Consider the following 13993-nt stretch of genomic DNA (forward strand, 5'->3'; position numbering starts at 1 on the left):
GAAAGAGTGATCCCCTTGACTGACATGTAGATGTGAATATTCTGTGTGTGTTGTGCTTTGGTTTCCTGAGAGAACTTTTGTGCATAGGAGTGGGTGAGAATATCAATGAGTGTAAACTTTTCCATTCATGCTTATAGTTGCTTTAGTTAAAGACTAAACCCTTGAGTAGTCCAGGGCAGAAGAATGCCTGTTTTCTCTTTACTGTTCCAACTTGGTTATACTCTGCATGCTGAGTTGCTCATTTCTGTCACTAAAATGCCTCTGGGTGTGTTCAAAGATGCAACTCTAGACTACTTGGGAACTTTTCAGTTCAAACATGGGAAGTGACTTTGGCAAGGCAGTTGAGCAAGAGTTTCTCAAGATAACAATTTTAAACACAGGTAGGATTTCAGTGAAATCCTTTCCCACTATCCTTACTTCTTTTCTAATCTAGGCTGTGCTGAGCAGTTTATTTTAACTGAGTAACTTCATTGTTTTCACTGAACATAATCATGTTCAACATTTCTTGGTCTATACTTTGCCAGCTGGAAGTATCTAAATTACAACAGTATTTCTCAGACACGAAGATAAGCAGGGTGGGAAAGGTAGGATGGGGAAGTAATTTCCGTTTGTTAAGTGCTGGTCTTGTTTGGCAGTGATTATTGCAACCATAAAACCTTTCTTGAAGTGAAAGTTTAGACATCTCAGAACATTGTGTAGAATTTAGCAAGAAGTGTAGGAGCCATAACTTGATTTCTGAGCACAGCAAATCCAACGACAGCCCAACTGTATTTAATTCTTACAGGCATGAAGTTGATTGTGTGCCTGGTTGATTATTAGAAGTGATCATTCCCACATGTTTTACTTCTCAGCCATTGTTTTAATTCTCAGAAAGTTTTAGTGGTAAAAATGGGTAAATGTGGTTTGTATCTGGCAACTGGATGCATTAATGTGTTGATATTTTACCATTTATGAACTGTAGGACCTGAGGTGGACTAAAACTGATGTGAGTCAACTTTATTACACTCAAAATGAGTGTGAGCAGTGAAGGTAGCTCATAGGTCTATGGCTATATTCAAAAAGTCTAGCACAAAAAAAAAAAACAAAAACACCTTGCAAAAGAATTTGTGTTTTAAACTATTGAGTCCATAGGATGGTTTTTGTTGGGGATTTTTGATTTGTTTTACTATCTAAAAGTACAGGCAGAGCTGTAACTTCAGTTGCTAGAGCAGTTTAATTCAGCTGCAGAACCTATTATCAATGTTAAATTAGAGCTTAAGAAGTAGGTCACTTATTACTAGGAGTTTGATGTGTCTTACCTTTTAATATTGATATCTAACTTTTCTTGTGTTGTTTGAAAGTAAGACACAGAACAAAGCAGGTGACCTATCTGGAGACAGTTTTCTATCTGAGGACTTATCCTGAAACATCCACAGTCTCCCTTTATGTCTGTGCAGTTGTTTTGAGGAGTTTACCTTCAACCTTAATACAGTAAGTGGTTTTAAGGAGGTAAGCAGCTAGCACTAGAAATTACATACAGAATATGCATATTAAAAAGAGTATTTTTGAACTTAAATATTTGTAGAGCTTGATTGCAATTACAGCTGAATCCAGGTGCTTTCATTCGTGTAGTTTTTCAGACTGGGTTTCCTTTAATATTTTTGACTGCTTTCCATTTAGTTTTAAGACTTGTAATACATGTTTTGATCCTGTAATACAAGAATAAAAACCAACATGGAGAATTTCTATACTTACGATACTCTTGTAAAGTTAATGCTCCTATCTTGCACTTGTGTTCTCTGTGGATGGGTAAAGGCTGACGCTCTGAGAGTCTTCCAGTGGTGTAATCAAGCAACATTTGCATTTGTCTTATGTGAAAGTTTTCCAAATTGTTGAGATTTATTTTCATGCAGTTGTTAAACCAGTGCTTCCAGCCCCAAGGATCAATAAAACATCTCTTTTTTTTTAATCCTGTATTATTTGGACTGTTGGAAAGGAATTAAAAAGCTTTGACTGAATTGGTTGAACTAATTGTTAAATCTCTAGTGTTGCTGCCAGAAGAGTTTGTATATCAGTCTCATGACTATCTGAAGATACTCATAGCACACAGGAGTGTTATTTGAGTGAATTAGCAGTGCTCTATTTGGAGTGGAAAGGGTGAACTATACAAGTCAATCCTTAGATACAGTTGTTCTTGCTAAGATTTTGAGTAGCGTGCTAGTTTTAACACATTGCTTGCTATAAATGGTAGCAGCTGAAGTTAGTCTTGATAAATTTGCCTTTTCAAATGTATTAGAACATACTTAGTGAAAGTACCTTGTATAGATTTGCAGTTCTATGTTAATTGCTCTAGGGTTTCTGCTTACCATAAAGGTGAGTTTGACAAATACATGCAAGTTGATGCTAAGTCAAGAGGAAAGAAAAGCATTTTCTCACCTAGGATAGTTTAAAACCAAATCAAATTGGGATTTTTGCATAAAGAATGCTGACCATACTGTGAATAGATGACTTTTTCACTGCATCACATACATCTCTGTGCCTCTGGATATGTAAGCATTCTTAATTGCTGCCCTGGAGGCTTATTGATACACTGGATGTTCAGTGTTTAAATAGAACGCACCTAGGAGTTTGTAACTGCTTGAAAGAGAGCACGATTGTGATATTTATATCCCTCAGTAGTTACTTGTGTGAGACAAATTGGTTAGAAGGCAGTCCCCAGGTAATACCAATGCCTTTTCCTGGAGCCTTTTTCCTAAGGCATATTTGAAGCTTGTTAATAATCCTGTTCTCTGCATTTTAGTGAAGTGATGGCAGCTTGGGTCAGCAGTGGTGTGTGTTCCTTCACTTCTCTCCACTGCCTTTATCCTTCCAGTATTACTACTGACATCCCCTTTTTATGCAGTCATCTGCCTTCTTGTTATTAAGGCCCAGATTCTCAAAGAACTGAGTTTTCTAATTCTTAGTAAATTCATGAGAACCAAGTTCTGAAACAATAATTGAAAAAGACTTAAGCATTTTGAAGATTTCAGCCTATGTGTTCACATTGTGTGTTCCTGATTTAGCCCTGCAGTGACGTTCATGCACGGTAAGTATTTGTTACCTTCATGCTTGCTCTGTTCATACTCAGGTGTTTAGTCTTCAGTTATGACAGATGGCATTATTAATTAGAATGAACCTCTCCCATACAGGGGGAGATTAACTAAGATTATGAATCAGGTCATACTTCCTAGTTAGAAAGGTATTGAGAAGAAAGCTTTTTGAGAGATTGTAAATGGACTTCTTCATCCCTTTTATGTAGGGGAAAATTGCTGCATTACGAGAAGACACAAAATCATGTGAAGAAGAGGACCTTAGGCCTGCAGATTGCAAGATTGAGTTATGTATTGATGTCCTTGAACATATGACTTGGGAATGATTAATTTTCAGTTATTTTTTTATTCTTGAGGAGCAGGAAGTATAGGAATATCAAGCTCTTTTACCTTAATCTTGAAGGAATGCCAGGTGGCAAGCAATAGGCTTCACTGGTGGTGAAAAGAGAACTCAGAGTCCAAATTATATGATTATTATTAAATCCAGATTATTACTATAGTTATTATATCAAATAGAGCAAATTCCTATTTTGTATATACATGTGCCTGAGATTTGATTGTCTGTCATTGAGATAGAACCATTTAGCAAAACTGACCAGGCACTCATAGACAATATTCAGAACATTTATCTGTCAGCTCCCTGGATGAATTTAATTTCGCTTTATTTCACAGCAGAAAACAAACCAAACCCTTAGGTTTTGGAGGTTTCTGTTTTGTTTGTGAGGGGGAATATGAGTTGAGTTCTGTTTGTTTTTTTTTTTCCCCTCCAAGTGCCATCCTACGCAGCAGCTCTGATTCTGGAAGTGTTAAGGTTTAATACAGTCTTGAAGATTTGCCAAGAGGGTTTTCTCTACTGAGAAAGTTAACTAATACTATAATCTTTCTTATGTAACTGCTTAAAACTCAAGTGAAAGCTCTTGTCCAATGTGTAGATTCACTGTCATTTAATGTACGTATTTGTCTGGAAAATGGAAGGAAGTAAATGCATGAAGTTTTCTTGGTTTGTTCTAATAGTTTTTTCCCCACTGAAAACTTGTATGTAATTTCCAGTGCTGTGTGAAATAATTCTTTGTGTCAAATACATGCCTCCATTATCTAGTTGTATTTAACTGCTGATTGAGTAGGTGCTATACCGCGTGCAAGGAGTAGTAACACTTAGATTTTTATTTAATTTTGTTTCGTATTGAGATGTACAGACTGAGGTGCTTCTGGTTTTCTTCTTTGCAGCATTCAAATGTAAATTCCCTGAAGGACAAAGTCCTATGAAATTGCAGCAATAATTGAAAGGTCAGTGGGCAGCTTTGATCAAGAGTGTATGGTTAGCTTAGTATTTACTATGCAATATCTTTAATCTTGTAATAGATTTCTACCTCGGTGGTGAGGCTACCTAACGAATGCTCCTCAAAAAGTATGTAAATAGATTTTTTTTTCCCATCTTTTCTGTAGGAGCCCCACATTTGCTCCAGTTAAATAAATGTGCTTTTTGTAATTTAGTGTGACAGTGAAGAAATCGTGGATTGAGGCATAAGACAGGTGTTTCTGCCAATTACCTGCTACATTACTGGCCCTATTAGCCAAGTGATATATGAATCAGCTTGCTCTAGGCTTTCCTAATTGGCAAAGTGTACCTAAATGTTCTGCTGAGTTTGTACTGGTGGTTCAGATGTGGGAAAGCATGGAGATCATTTAAAGCAACAGCAAAGCCATAATACTACGTTTCTGAAATAATCCTTCATGTTTAATATTGCTTTGGTGCATCAGTTTATTGAGTACCGCTCCCAGTTTTATGGAAGGACTGAAGATTTGCCATAGCTGCAAAATAGAATGCCTCAAAAAGAAAAAAAAAAAAAGAGAAAAAATTGGTATATGAACAAATCCAAACCCTTCTCTGAAGGGAGGTAAACGAACAGGATCCAGATATTGCCTGGGTCACTTCTTTTATTGCTGTCTTTCGGGTTGTGATGAGAGGTTCAGCATACTCAAAAAGAGATCTGCACTGGCCTTATTTTCCAGCCCTCTCCACTGTTATAGAGATACCATCTATGGTTTGGGAAGTCTGTGAGCCCCAAACTACTGAAGGTTGGGGGTATCATCAGTTGCTATTTTGTCTGTATTATGTTCTTGCACTCTTCTGTAGCCAACTACTATGAGCTTCCTTCAGACACAGTATGCTGGGTGAGGTGAGCCTTTGGTTCAACTTTGACATGTCTGTTCCTATTTCTTGGTTTGCTGTTTGCTGACTGCAAGCAGGAAGAACGGGCTAATAAGAGGCTCTCTGCTCTTGGCTTGTCAGTGAGTTCTCTGCTTTCTTTTGAGCAATGTCAAGGTGTGCTGCCCACCAGAATACTAAGTAATGCCCGCACTTCTGAAGGCTGTTACTATTTGAAGCTGGGGAGAGCTCCGAGGAATGGCTTACATTCCATGTGGAATCACAATAACTAAAAAAGCAGGTAGGGCTAAGGAAAATAGACGTTTGTGTGGTGTTTCTAACCAAACATGCACTTAGTGTATGTTTCCCTCTGCTTTAGGACTTTTTTTGAAATTCCACTTTCTGTCTTCTGAGGAACTGAAATGCTTTCTGTAAAACATTTAAATGATTGGGGCTGGAAGTGTTCCTGAGGCTGGCCGATAGAAGCAGAAACCTTTCTCTACCTTTATTTGAAACCCCATACTTCATATAATAATGCATCTAAAAATGTCAGTGTCAAGTGATGCATTTGGCCTTTCCTGTTGTGCGCCATCAGCAGGCGCAGCATCCTCCTGTGTGTGGGGAGCAATAGGAGTTGAGATGAATTCTCATCATACAACCAAGTACCATGTGACCTCAAACGTTTCTTCATCTGCTGTGTTGAAACAAGCAGAGGGAAGGCGCTTGGCGTTGCTACTCCCGAGTTTCAGCAGGTAGATCCATATGACATCAGGATTGCCTTCAGTCAGAAATCTTGAAGTGCAGCTTTGCTGGGTGGGTCTCTGAAGAATTTGAAAGAGTTTTGTAGATAGGGCGTGTTTACCTTTGTCAAAGTAGTGAGTGTAATGCCTCTTCCCTGCTAATGTGCTTATGTTCTCTTGGACTGCAACATCATAAAGGTAAGAATGCCTTTTTCTTTCCTTTTTTTTTCTGTTCTGGGGTGGTGTTTTTTTTCCCCCTCCTCCCTACATCTCTTTTCTGTTTGGCATCGTTAGCATGTGCTGGTCTAACACTGCCTGTTCTGTAAGGGAAGATTAGAAGCAGCTATTGTGATAGTCTTCAGATGAAGAGTGGAATGGATGCTAATGAGATTTTATGTGTTGCCACTAAGTATTCCAACCTGTGAGAACTGCTTTATATTTTAGAGAAAAGTAGTACAGGTTACAGTAGCAGTTTTGCTCTTCTTTTTGTATCATTATTCTATTAAGTGCTTGTAAAAGCGCTGCTTTCTGAAATGGAAGGGAGGAAAATTTATTAACAGGAGAAATAATGTTAGTTAATGATGTAAATGTGATTGAAAAAAGCCTCCCACTTTTGCATTTGAATACCTTGAAAAAGCTAATTCTAATTTTGTTCTGCTAAATGCTAAGAAAAAATGTTCTATAAGAAATTAGGTCTGGCAGTTTTTTTATAAGACTTACCTGTTGAAGATCAGAAGAAGCTAGTGCTATAAATAACACATTTAAACAAGCTGCCAGACAGAGTTCTTTCATAGTAATGTTGTAACATTCAGCTGGAGGAACCCTGTTCCCGTTTTCCCCTCTTTTTTTTTGTACTGTATAGCTATTTTTAGCTAGCTTCCTAGTTTGGTCATGTCTTCAGCTGGGCTGCCACTGTTGGAGAAGAGGCTATGCTGGTTCTTTAGCTGAAGATCTCTCTCTTGCATTTGTTAGAACATGAAAAGGCTGTCAAACAGTAGCTGAAATAATGAAATACCAGTTCTGTTCTGGCTCCTCCTGTGGTTGGCTTTGTGGGTGGAGGATGTCTGGGCAGGTTAAACTGCAAAAGAGGGGATAACCAACAGGAGGAGAACTAAGAGCAGTGGAGCACAACAGACTTGGTTGGATGCCTGGTTCAGGGTGGTGGAGAGATCATTAACATGCAAGCTTGAGCCACTGTATATACATGAGCTGAAGACTGTTTTGAGAAGCTGCAGATAGGACAGTTTTCCAGAGTACAAATGCACCAGCCCCATCCCTTTCACCGCCTCCCAGGGGCCAATTTAAAACCTTGAGTCATGTGCAGGTGGAGAAGTGAACAACCTTTGCCTCTGCATCTTCGGGTCTTCCGTCTAGTTCCTTGCTATTCTGCTGTCTTCCTGTTGTTTGGGGTAGTTGTACTTCTCCTAGTGTGCTTATCCTGGTCACTGTGTACCCAAATGCTGCTCTGTTCTTCTCTGCCCTTAACACTTGTCTTAAAGAAGTGACCAAGAAGACTCACAACTCTGGTGAAAACTCTGTTAAATAGCTTAGCATTTTAAGTTAGACTTTAGGTTTTTATTTAAAAATTTAGGTAAGCTACAAAAATGATCATTTTTGCATCTTTTCCCAGTAGTAATAATTTGAAGAAAAAATTCATACTTAAATTCTGACAAGTGTTACTAATAAGTTCTTGAAGTAACTGGTGGTGTCCTAGGTCTGTTCAAATTATTTAGGAATTTATGCTTCTCTTAAGAACCTGTATTTTGGATAGGGCTTTTTTTTCTCTTTTCCCCAAAGAACTATTTTTTTTACCTCAAAATTAGTGCAGATATTTGAGTTATTTCACAGCTTCTTAATCAACTCTCTCAATGTCACAGATTTTTAAGGCTTAAAAGCACTCTTAACTGTACCATGTGAGAACTGTATTTCACTTTCTTCAGCTGCCTGTGATCAGCTAAAACCATTTTAGCTGCTCAAAAATGATTTACCTTTAAGTAGAGAAAGCATGGTAACTTCAACCCAGAAAATGAATGATTTCCAGCAGGTCTTGCTCTCTGTTTCCCCCCCCCCCAGAGAACAGGGTAAAATATAAAACTCACTTGCCACCTTAATTGAGATTTATTCGGAGTGCTATTTCAGCCTGCTACAATATAGGACCCAAGTTACAAGGTAATGTGATAGAATAGTAAAAGAAATAAAATACTCTAATTGCCCTATAACCAGGCACTTAAACTGTTTACAGTTGAGATTTGCACAAGCTGGGGAGTAAATCTGAAGTTAAAGGTCTCAAAGCAATCTTAATTCAGCTGGTTTGTGTATGGAGTATTTCAGTGTTTCATCATAAGAACCTCTAAGTTCAACAGCTCTTTTATTCCATGCTGCCACTGGTTGTGTGTGTAGGCTTGATAAGATGCCATTCACACTGTGGCTTAGGTTCTGCAGAATTCAACTGAACTGTGTTCTTACTTCTGGACAGACCAGATGCAAGAAAATAGTAGCATCAATCCAATATCGTTCACTCAGTTCTTTCCTCCACAAACCATGGTTCAAACCCATTATGCCAGTTAGGTGCAAAACACTGCTTGATCAAATACAAAAAGCAGTGTGTAGAATCAGGAGCAAGTGATGTTTTCAACTGGCAGATACTTACAAATAACAACCGATGCCTGAATAAATGGGTTTGTGTGGAAGAAAACAGTGCAGGGCAGGGTTGGTCTTACTGCCTTAGGGACTAATAATTCTTTAGCATAAAAAACTCAGTGGAGAAGTGAATCTGGTGTCACATTCTGCGAGTTCCCAAACTTTTAAGTATTTCCAGTAGACGGGTAAAGCAGCAGCCGCACATTGGAGCGGCTGTATGGCACAGTATCAACTGTCAGTACATGCACAGATACTAAACCATTCACAAGTTGGGGTTTGTACATAGCAGGGGGAAGGAGGTGTTAGATTTTACTAAAACTCACTTTTCTGTAGTATTGGGATTTTCTTAAAGGTATGACTTAGGTAGTGCTGCTGCTCTCCTCGGTAGGAAGAAGGTTCTATACCTTTAGCAATAAAATGAGGGTCCCATATTTTTCACCCATCTCATGATGGTGATTGCAGTTGGATTCTTTAAACAATGTGCTATCTGTTTTTAGCAGATCACGAATCTCCTTTTGAAATGTGTGTGTTAGCTGTTGCATATATTGCTAAGTCTTAAGCAAAACCAAACCCTGTGATACAGTGGATCTGATCCTTATTTACTCTTTTAAACCACTTTGGTTTAATGTTGATGATTAACAGCCTGGAATAGCTTTCCTGTCTCTTCTGATATCTGTGAGATTTGATTTTTCCTAACAGTTGCTGCACCACCTTTACCAGTTCTACCAAGTGATGAAAGAAATAGGAGTATTGTGTTATTCTTGCTCTTTCCTGATTCCATTCTTTCCCTGCTACACTGGAGTCACACTGAGTAGATGGTCTAGTAAGATGCTTGGAGAAATGAAGGTTTCTTTCACTTTCGTATTTGTGTTAGTGGTCCACTGAGTTTTCTGATAAGGATAGGAAATCCTCCTTGACACATCCTTCGCACCTGGATAACACCTTCTCTTAGTTCTGGTTTTGGAAATGCAGTTTTTGCAAAGGAGAGCTTTTGTGTGGAAGACACAATCAAAGGCCTTGGCTCTGTTTCTTTGTATTCATTCCCCAGACTGCAGCAGCCAGAAATTCCACTTCAAAGCAGCTCCTGAATTTGTTTGTCAAAATGTAACCACACATAACTTTTGTCAAACCAAAACTTGCCCTTTTTTGCTTAACAGCATTAAAGATTTGAAATTTTGGGTTTTAATGGAATAGATCAAGGATCCAAGGAACAGAGGTTTGAAAGAAACTTCACATTGGTACTTCCCAACTGTGTAGGCTTTCCTTTAATTATAAAGGATGCAGTTCCTGAAGTAATCATTCCTGATTTTCCTGTTTTAAAGTAGCCCATTTAAAACTAGATTAGGCAACAGAGGAGATCCTTAGCAAGGAAGAGATTTCTTTACTTAAAGTATTGAATTTCCAAAATGCAGGGGAACTGTCTAGGTTTCTAAAATACCTGTATTTGATTGTCAGACTGACTTTCAGGCCCTTCAGCACAAGGGCAATGATTCCATTTTTGTCAGTGAAAATAACATTTGTGGTGCTGGTGAAAGGATAGGAATTTGGGAAGAAGCAGGAAGGTTTCACCCTAGGTTGGGCAAAATGTGGGTCACTCAGCGGTGGTCATTTCCCATTCCTGTTTGCTTGGTGCTGTAAAGAAGGAAGTTCTGAGCTCACCACTCCTAGCAATAGGAGGTTCAGGCTGGGTAGACTTTCAGTGTTCTTGTTAGAGTTGGTTCCAAACCAGGACAAGCTGGGCCTTTGCATCTGCTGTCCACTATTTGGAAGTTGTGTGTGGGAGCAGAGAATAACAGCTTTGGAGTTTATGCAAGCTAGAAAGATCAGCTGCCTTTGAAATCCAGTATCTGTAGCCTGATCCCAGCACTGGAACTGGTTACCCCCACTTGTGGTTACACTGGAACACATGCTTGTGTGTGGTAACCAGCTCCTGACAAAAGTTGTCATAGTTTTACATGGATCTGCTAAGGAAATGAACCTGGGTTCCAGGGACTGCAGCTGCAGCACATCTCAGAGGTGCCTGTTGCAAAACACTCCACTCACCCAAGTGATAAGAAACTGGTTCTCCCATTTCCCACCCAGATTTCGGGCAGTACATGAGGAAATGCCCATCTACCTCACCATCCCTGCTCATAGCCCCTGGGTGGTAGACACGACAAGACAGACCTTTCCTGAAGAGGATGCGTGGTGGCTGCCTTCCCTTTCCTGCTCACACTATGGAGGCTTCTGTTGAGTGTTAGCTTCCTTCCCATACACAAAAAACATACAATGAACATGTGGGATATTTCTCAGCAAGCTGAGAGGGCCGCAGCTTGTTTGTAGTATAGGAGAAGAGAGCTTTGCTTGTGTAAAATGTATGTGACAAAACAGTACTTAAAGGGTTCCTATATGTTTCAGGATATCCATGATTTAAGGAGGGATTAAACTACTTAATCACACAGCCACAGCTTCAGCCATTTAAGAGCAGAAAGAAACTGCAAAATACTCAGGTCATTGCTGCCCAGATGTATTTGAAGTGAATTCCACACCTTGCAGGTGCTCTAGGAACCTCCTGGTGAGAACTGAAGCTGAAGGGAGACAGGAGAACATCCCAACTACTTGAACAGCTGCTATTATGAAGATGGAAATCTCTAAGATTGCTTGGGGAATGGCCTGATTTGCTGTAGTGAAAACGTAAGTTGGATGTAGGGTGAAGATCCAGTTTAAGAGTAATGAAACATAAGAATAGGCTGCAGACAGATGTCAACTGATTTCTAAGAATTACTTGGACAATGTTCATCAGTGATGGTCTGATCCTTTGTGTTTCAGGCAAGACCTGGTACAAATACAAGCGATCACAGGAACAAGGCTTTTGGAGAACCCACCTTTCTATGAGTCTCTGTGGTGGTTGTGAGGAAGGATTTCTACTGAAATCTGTGGGCTCAGGATCAGACCCCAAATCCCATAATTCCTTTAAATTTTAGGGTTAAGCATGTGCTTATGATCTTGGTTTAGTAGAGATGTATTAACCAGTTTAAGACCTGAAAGGTCTTAAGGTAACTTGACGTCCATGTCTGGAAGGAACACATGAATTAGCGAGATCCCAAGAATCTGATATGAAAATATGCACTACTCTTTGCTTTTAGGGTTAGGTGTTCTGGGTGCATATTCAGTTATAAATCCCTACGACATGTCTCACTCTAATTCAACTGTTAGTGTTCTTTCCACTGTGTTATAATAGACTGGCCTATTTTTATTACAGCTACAGTTTGTGATAGTTTGCAATGCACAGTTGAGTTTAAAAATACAGATATATTAGGAAGCAGGACTGTGTAATGAGTCTCTCCCCTGGTCTTCTAGGGCAGTTTGCAAGCCTTTCTGTCTGACCTAAAACGTCGTATTTCAAAGCCCTGCTTCATTATCATGGCGCCTGGTAGCTGTAGTTAAGGGTCTGTTAGGAGCCCCATTATAAATCCCTACTTCCAGGAGTTTATAATTCAGCAGTAAAAAATTGCTGTAGGCTGAAACTTGGCATATAAAGTCTTAGTGCAGGAGCAATTGTGATTTCTCCCTCCTTTACTTTTGCGTTTTCTTATACACACAATTCATTCAGCAGATTTTTACTGTCCCCTTTCGGCATTTTAAAAGATTAAATGGTTGGGTTATTAATAGTTCAATACTGACTACTGTGCTGGGGCAGTACATTGATTCACAGTGTCTGTTAACCCAGCTCTGATGGATACAAGTCACTGTTTCACAGACATGCTCCAAAGCTTCAGCTTAGTGGTAGCATCCTGGTGTAGATGACAGTGATTGCTCATTGAGCTGTTGATTAAAGTGGGCTTCAGAGCCAGCCCTGTCCTAGCCTGGAAGGCTGTGTGAGTGCACCAAGTGCCCTAATCCAGCATGGGCAGGAGCTGCATGTGGCTGCAGGCAAAGCTAAAGCCGTGTGGCTCCTGCTCGCATACTGACTGTGAAAGGGCCTCAGCAGGATTTGATCTTATCACTTGATCATGTACAAATATATCACTGTAAGATCTTCTGTTGGGGTGTCTGATGCTACAAGGAGACTTTGTTGAAATTCTCCTGTCTCCTTTAGTTTCTTTATTGGAAACTATGTTCAGTGATACCAGTTACTTCCTCATGTTTCATGTGGTTTACAGGAAACTTTAGTATGGAAAAGCTGTTTAATTTTGTTATTCCTAGAAATTATAGAAAAAAATACATATTTCTGTATTATGGAAAACATTATAGTAACTCCTATTTTTACTGGATTTTATACTTTTATAGGGTATATAACATGTTTGTAGTGTAAAGTCCTCACAACTGAAGGAGGGATAACAGAAGTGTATAAATGCATGATGTAGATTGCAAAGGTTAAAAATAAGACTTTATAAGAATGAAATGGTTTAAGTGACTTTCTTTCCTTCAAGGACTAATTTTAGACATTTTGTTCTGATCTAGGATTTGGTCACAGTCAAATCACAGCATTTTCTGCAAACCCTCCAAAACCTTGCTGTGCACTGTAGTATTTACACTTGGCCCTGTGCGCAGGTGTTCACAAAATCAGATCAAGGTATATATTCACATTAGTATATTAAATAGCAGTAATTCAACAGCAAAATGTCTTCATTATTACAGAACTGAGTCATCTGCTGGACTTTATTTCTTTTTCACTCTTCTACCCACTTAATTTACAAAGGGAGCCTAGGGAAGATCAGTTCTCTGTAGTATCTTTTATGCACTGGAATAGTAGATTATAAATTATCATTGCAAAAGATTTTGTCCAGGTACTAAGCAGTCAGCGTGAAGGACTCAAATGTGACAGCAGATTATCTTCCCCCTGGCGGATTTCAAAAGCCTTTTGTCTTTTTAGTCAAGGACACCTGAGCATCTAAATTTATAGTGCCTACACGCTCTCTGTGGAGTGCTTCAGTTGGACCTGCAATACCAGCACAACCTGTGCAGGCCAGGGCAGCCTGTTCTTGTGGGACCCAAGCCTCATGTGCTGCTTGTACCTTATCTTTAGGTAATATCCTGCCAGCTGGGATCCACTGTTCTTCCCAAGGTTCAATATGTTTTGTTTCATATATTTTCTTTCCAATACATCAGGAATAATTTTGTATCATCTCTTTCTTTGCTTAGCATGGCGCACATATTGAAGACACTCAACAGCTGGTTCTGGTGGGAAAATATCTGGATGCCCATCAACGTCACGTGGGCACATTTTGTAGACCGTGATGGACTTGTCTTTCCAAAAGCACATCAGTTATATGCCACAATTCCATATGCTTTTGTATTGCTGATTATCCGGTTCTTCAGTGAAAGGTAAGAAACATGAACACAATTGTATGCTGATGTTAATCCTTATTATGCTAAAAATATGTAAAAAAATAACATAACTTTAGATCAAGGTT

The 13993-nt window shown here is 39.2% G+C and overlaps 1 protein-coding gene across 11 annotated transcripts in view; it reads left to right on the plus strand.

The window, feature by feature from the left end:
* The first annotated feature begins 1156 nt into the window (after positions 1–1156).
* The window catches only part of CERS3 (ceramide synthase 3), a 45314-nt gene continuing 32477 nt past the window's right edge, over positions 1157–13993 (plus strand). Inside the window, exons 1-5 of one of the 11 annotated variants that reach the window (XM_061446665.1) lie at positions 1157–1488; positions 3278–3354; positions 4296–4355; positions 5813–5969; positions 13722–13904. In XM_061446665.1, the coding sequence (XP_061302649.1) occupies positions 5857–5969; positions 13722–13904 (296 nt within the window). In that variant the 5' untranslated portion in view covers positions 1157–1488; positions 3278–3354; positions 4296–4355; positions 5813–5856. Of the gene's footprint in view, positions 4356–5812; positions 5970–13113; positions 13153–13721; positions 13905–13993 lie in introns of those variants that run through there. The other 10 variants (XM_061446662.1, XM_061446663.1, XM_061446664.1 and 7 more) reach the window with 10 other exon arrangements.

The sequence above is a fragment of the Pezoporus flaviventris genome, unplaced genomic scaffold (assembly GCF_033815535.1).
Source record: "Pezoporus flaviventris isolate CSIRO_AGI_PZ_B2104156 unplaced genomic scaffold, CSIRO_AGI_Pfla_v1 ptg000006l, whole genome shotgun sequence".
Lineage (NCBI taxonomy): Eukaryota > Metazoa > Chordata > Aves > Psittaciformes > Psittacidae > Pezoporus > Pezoporus flaviventris.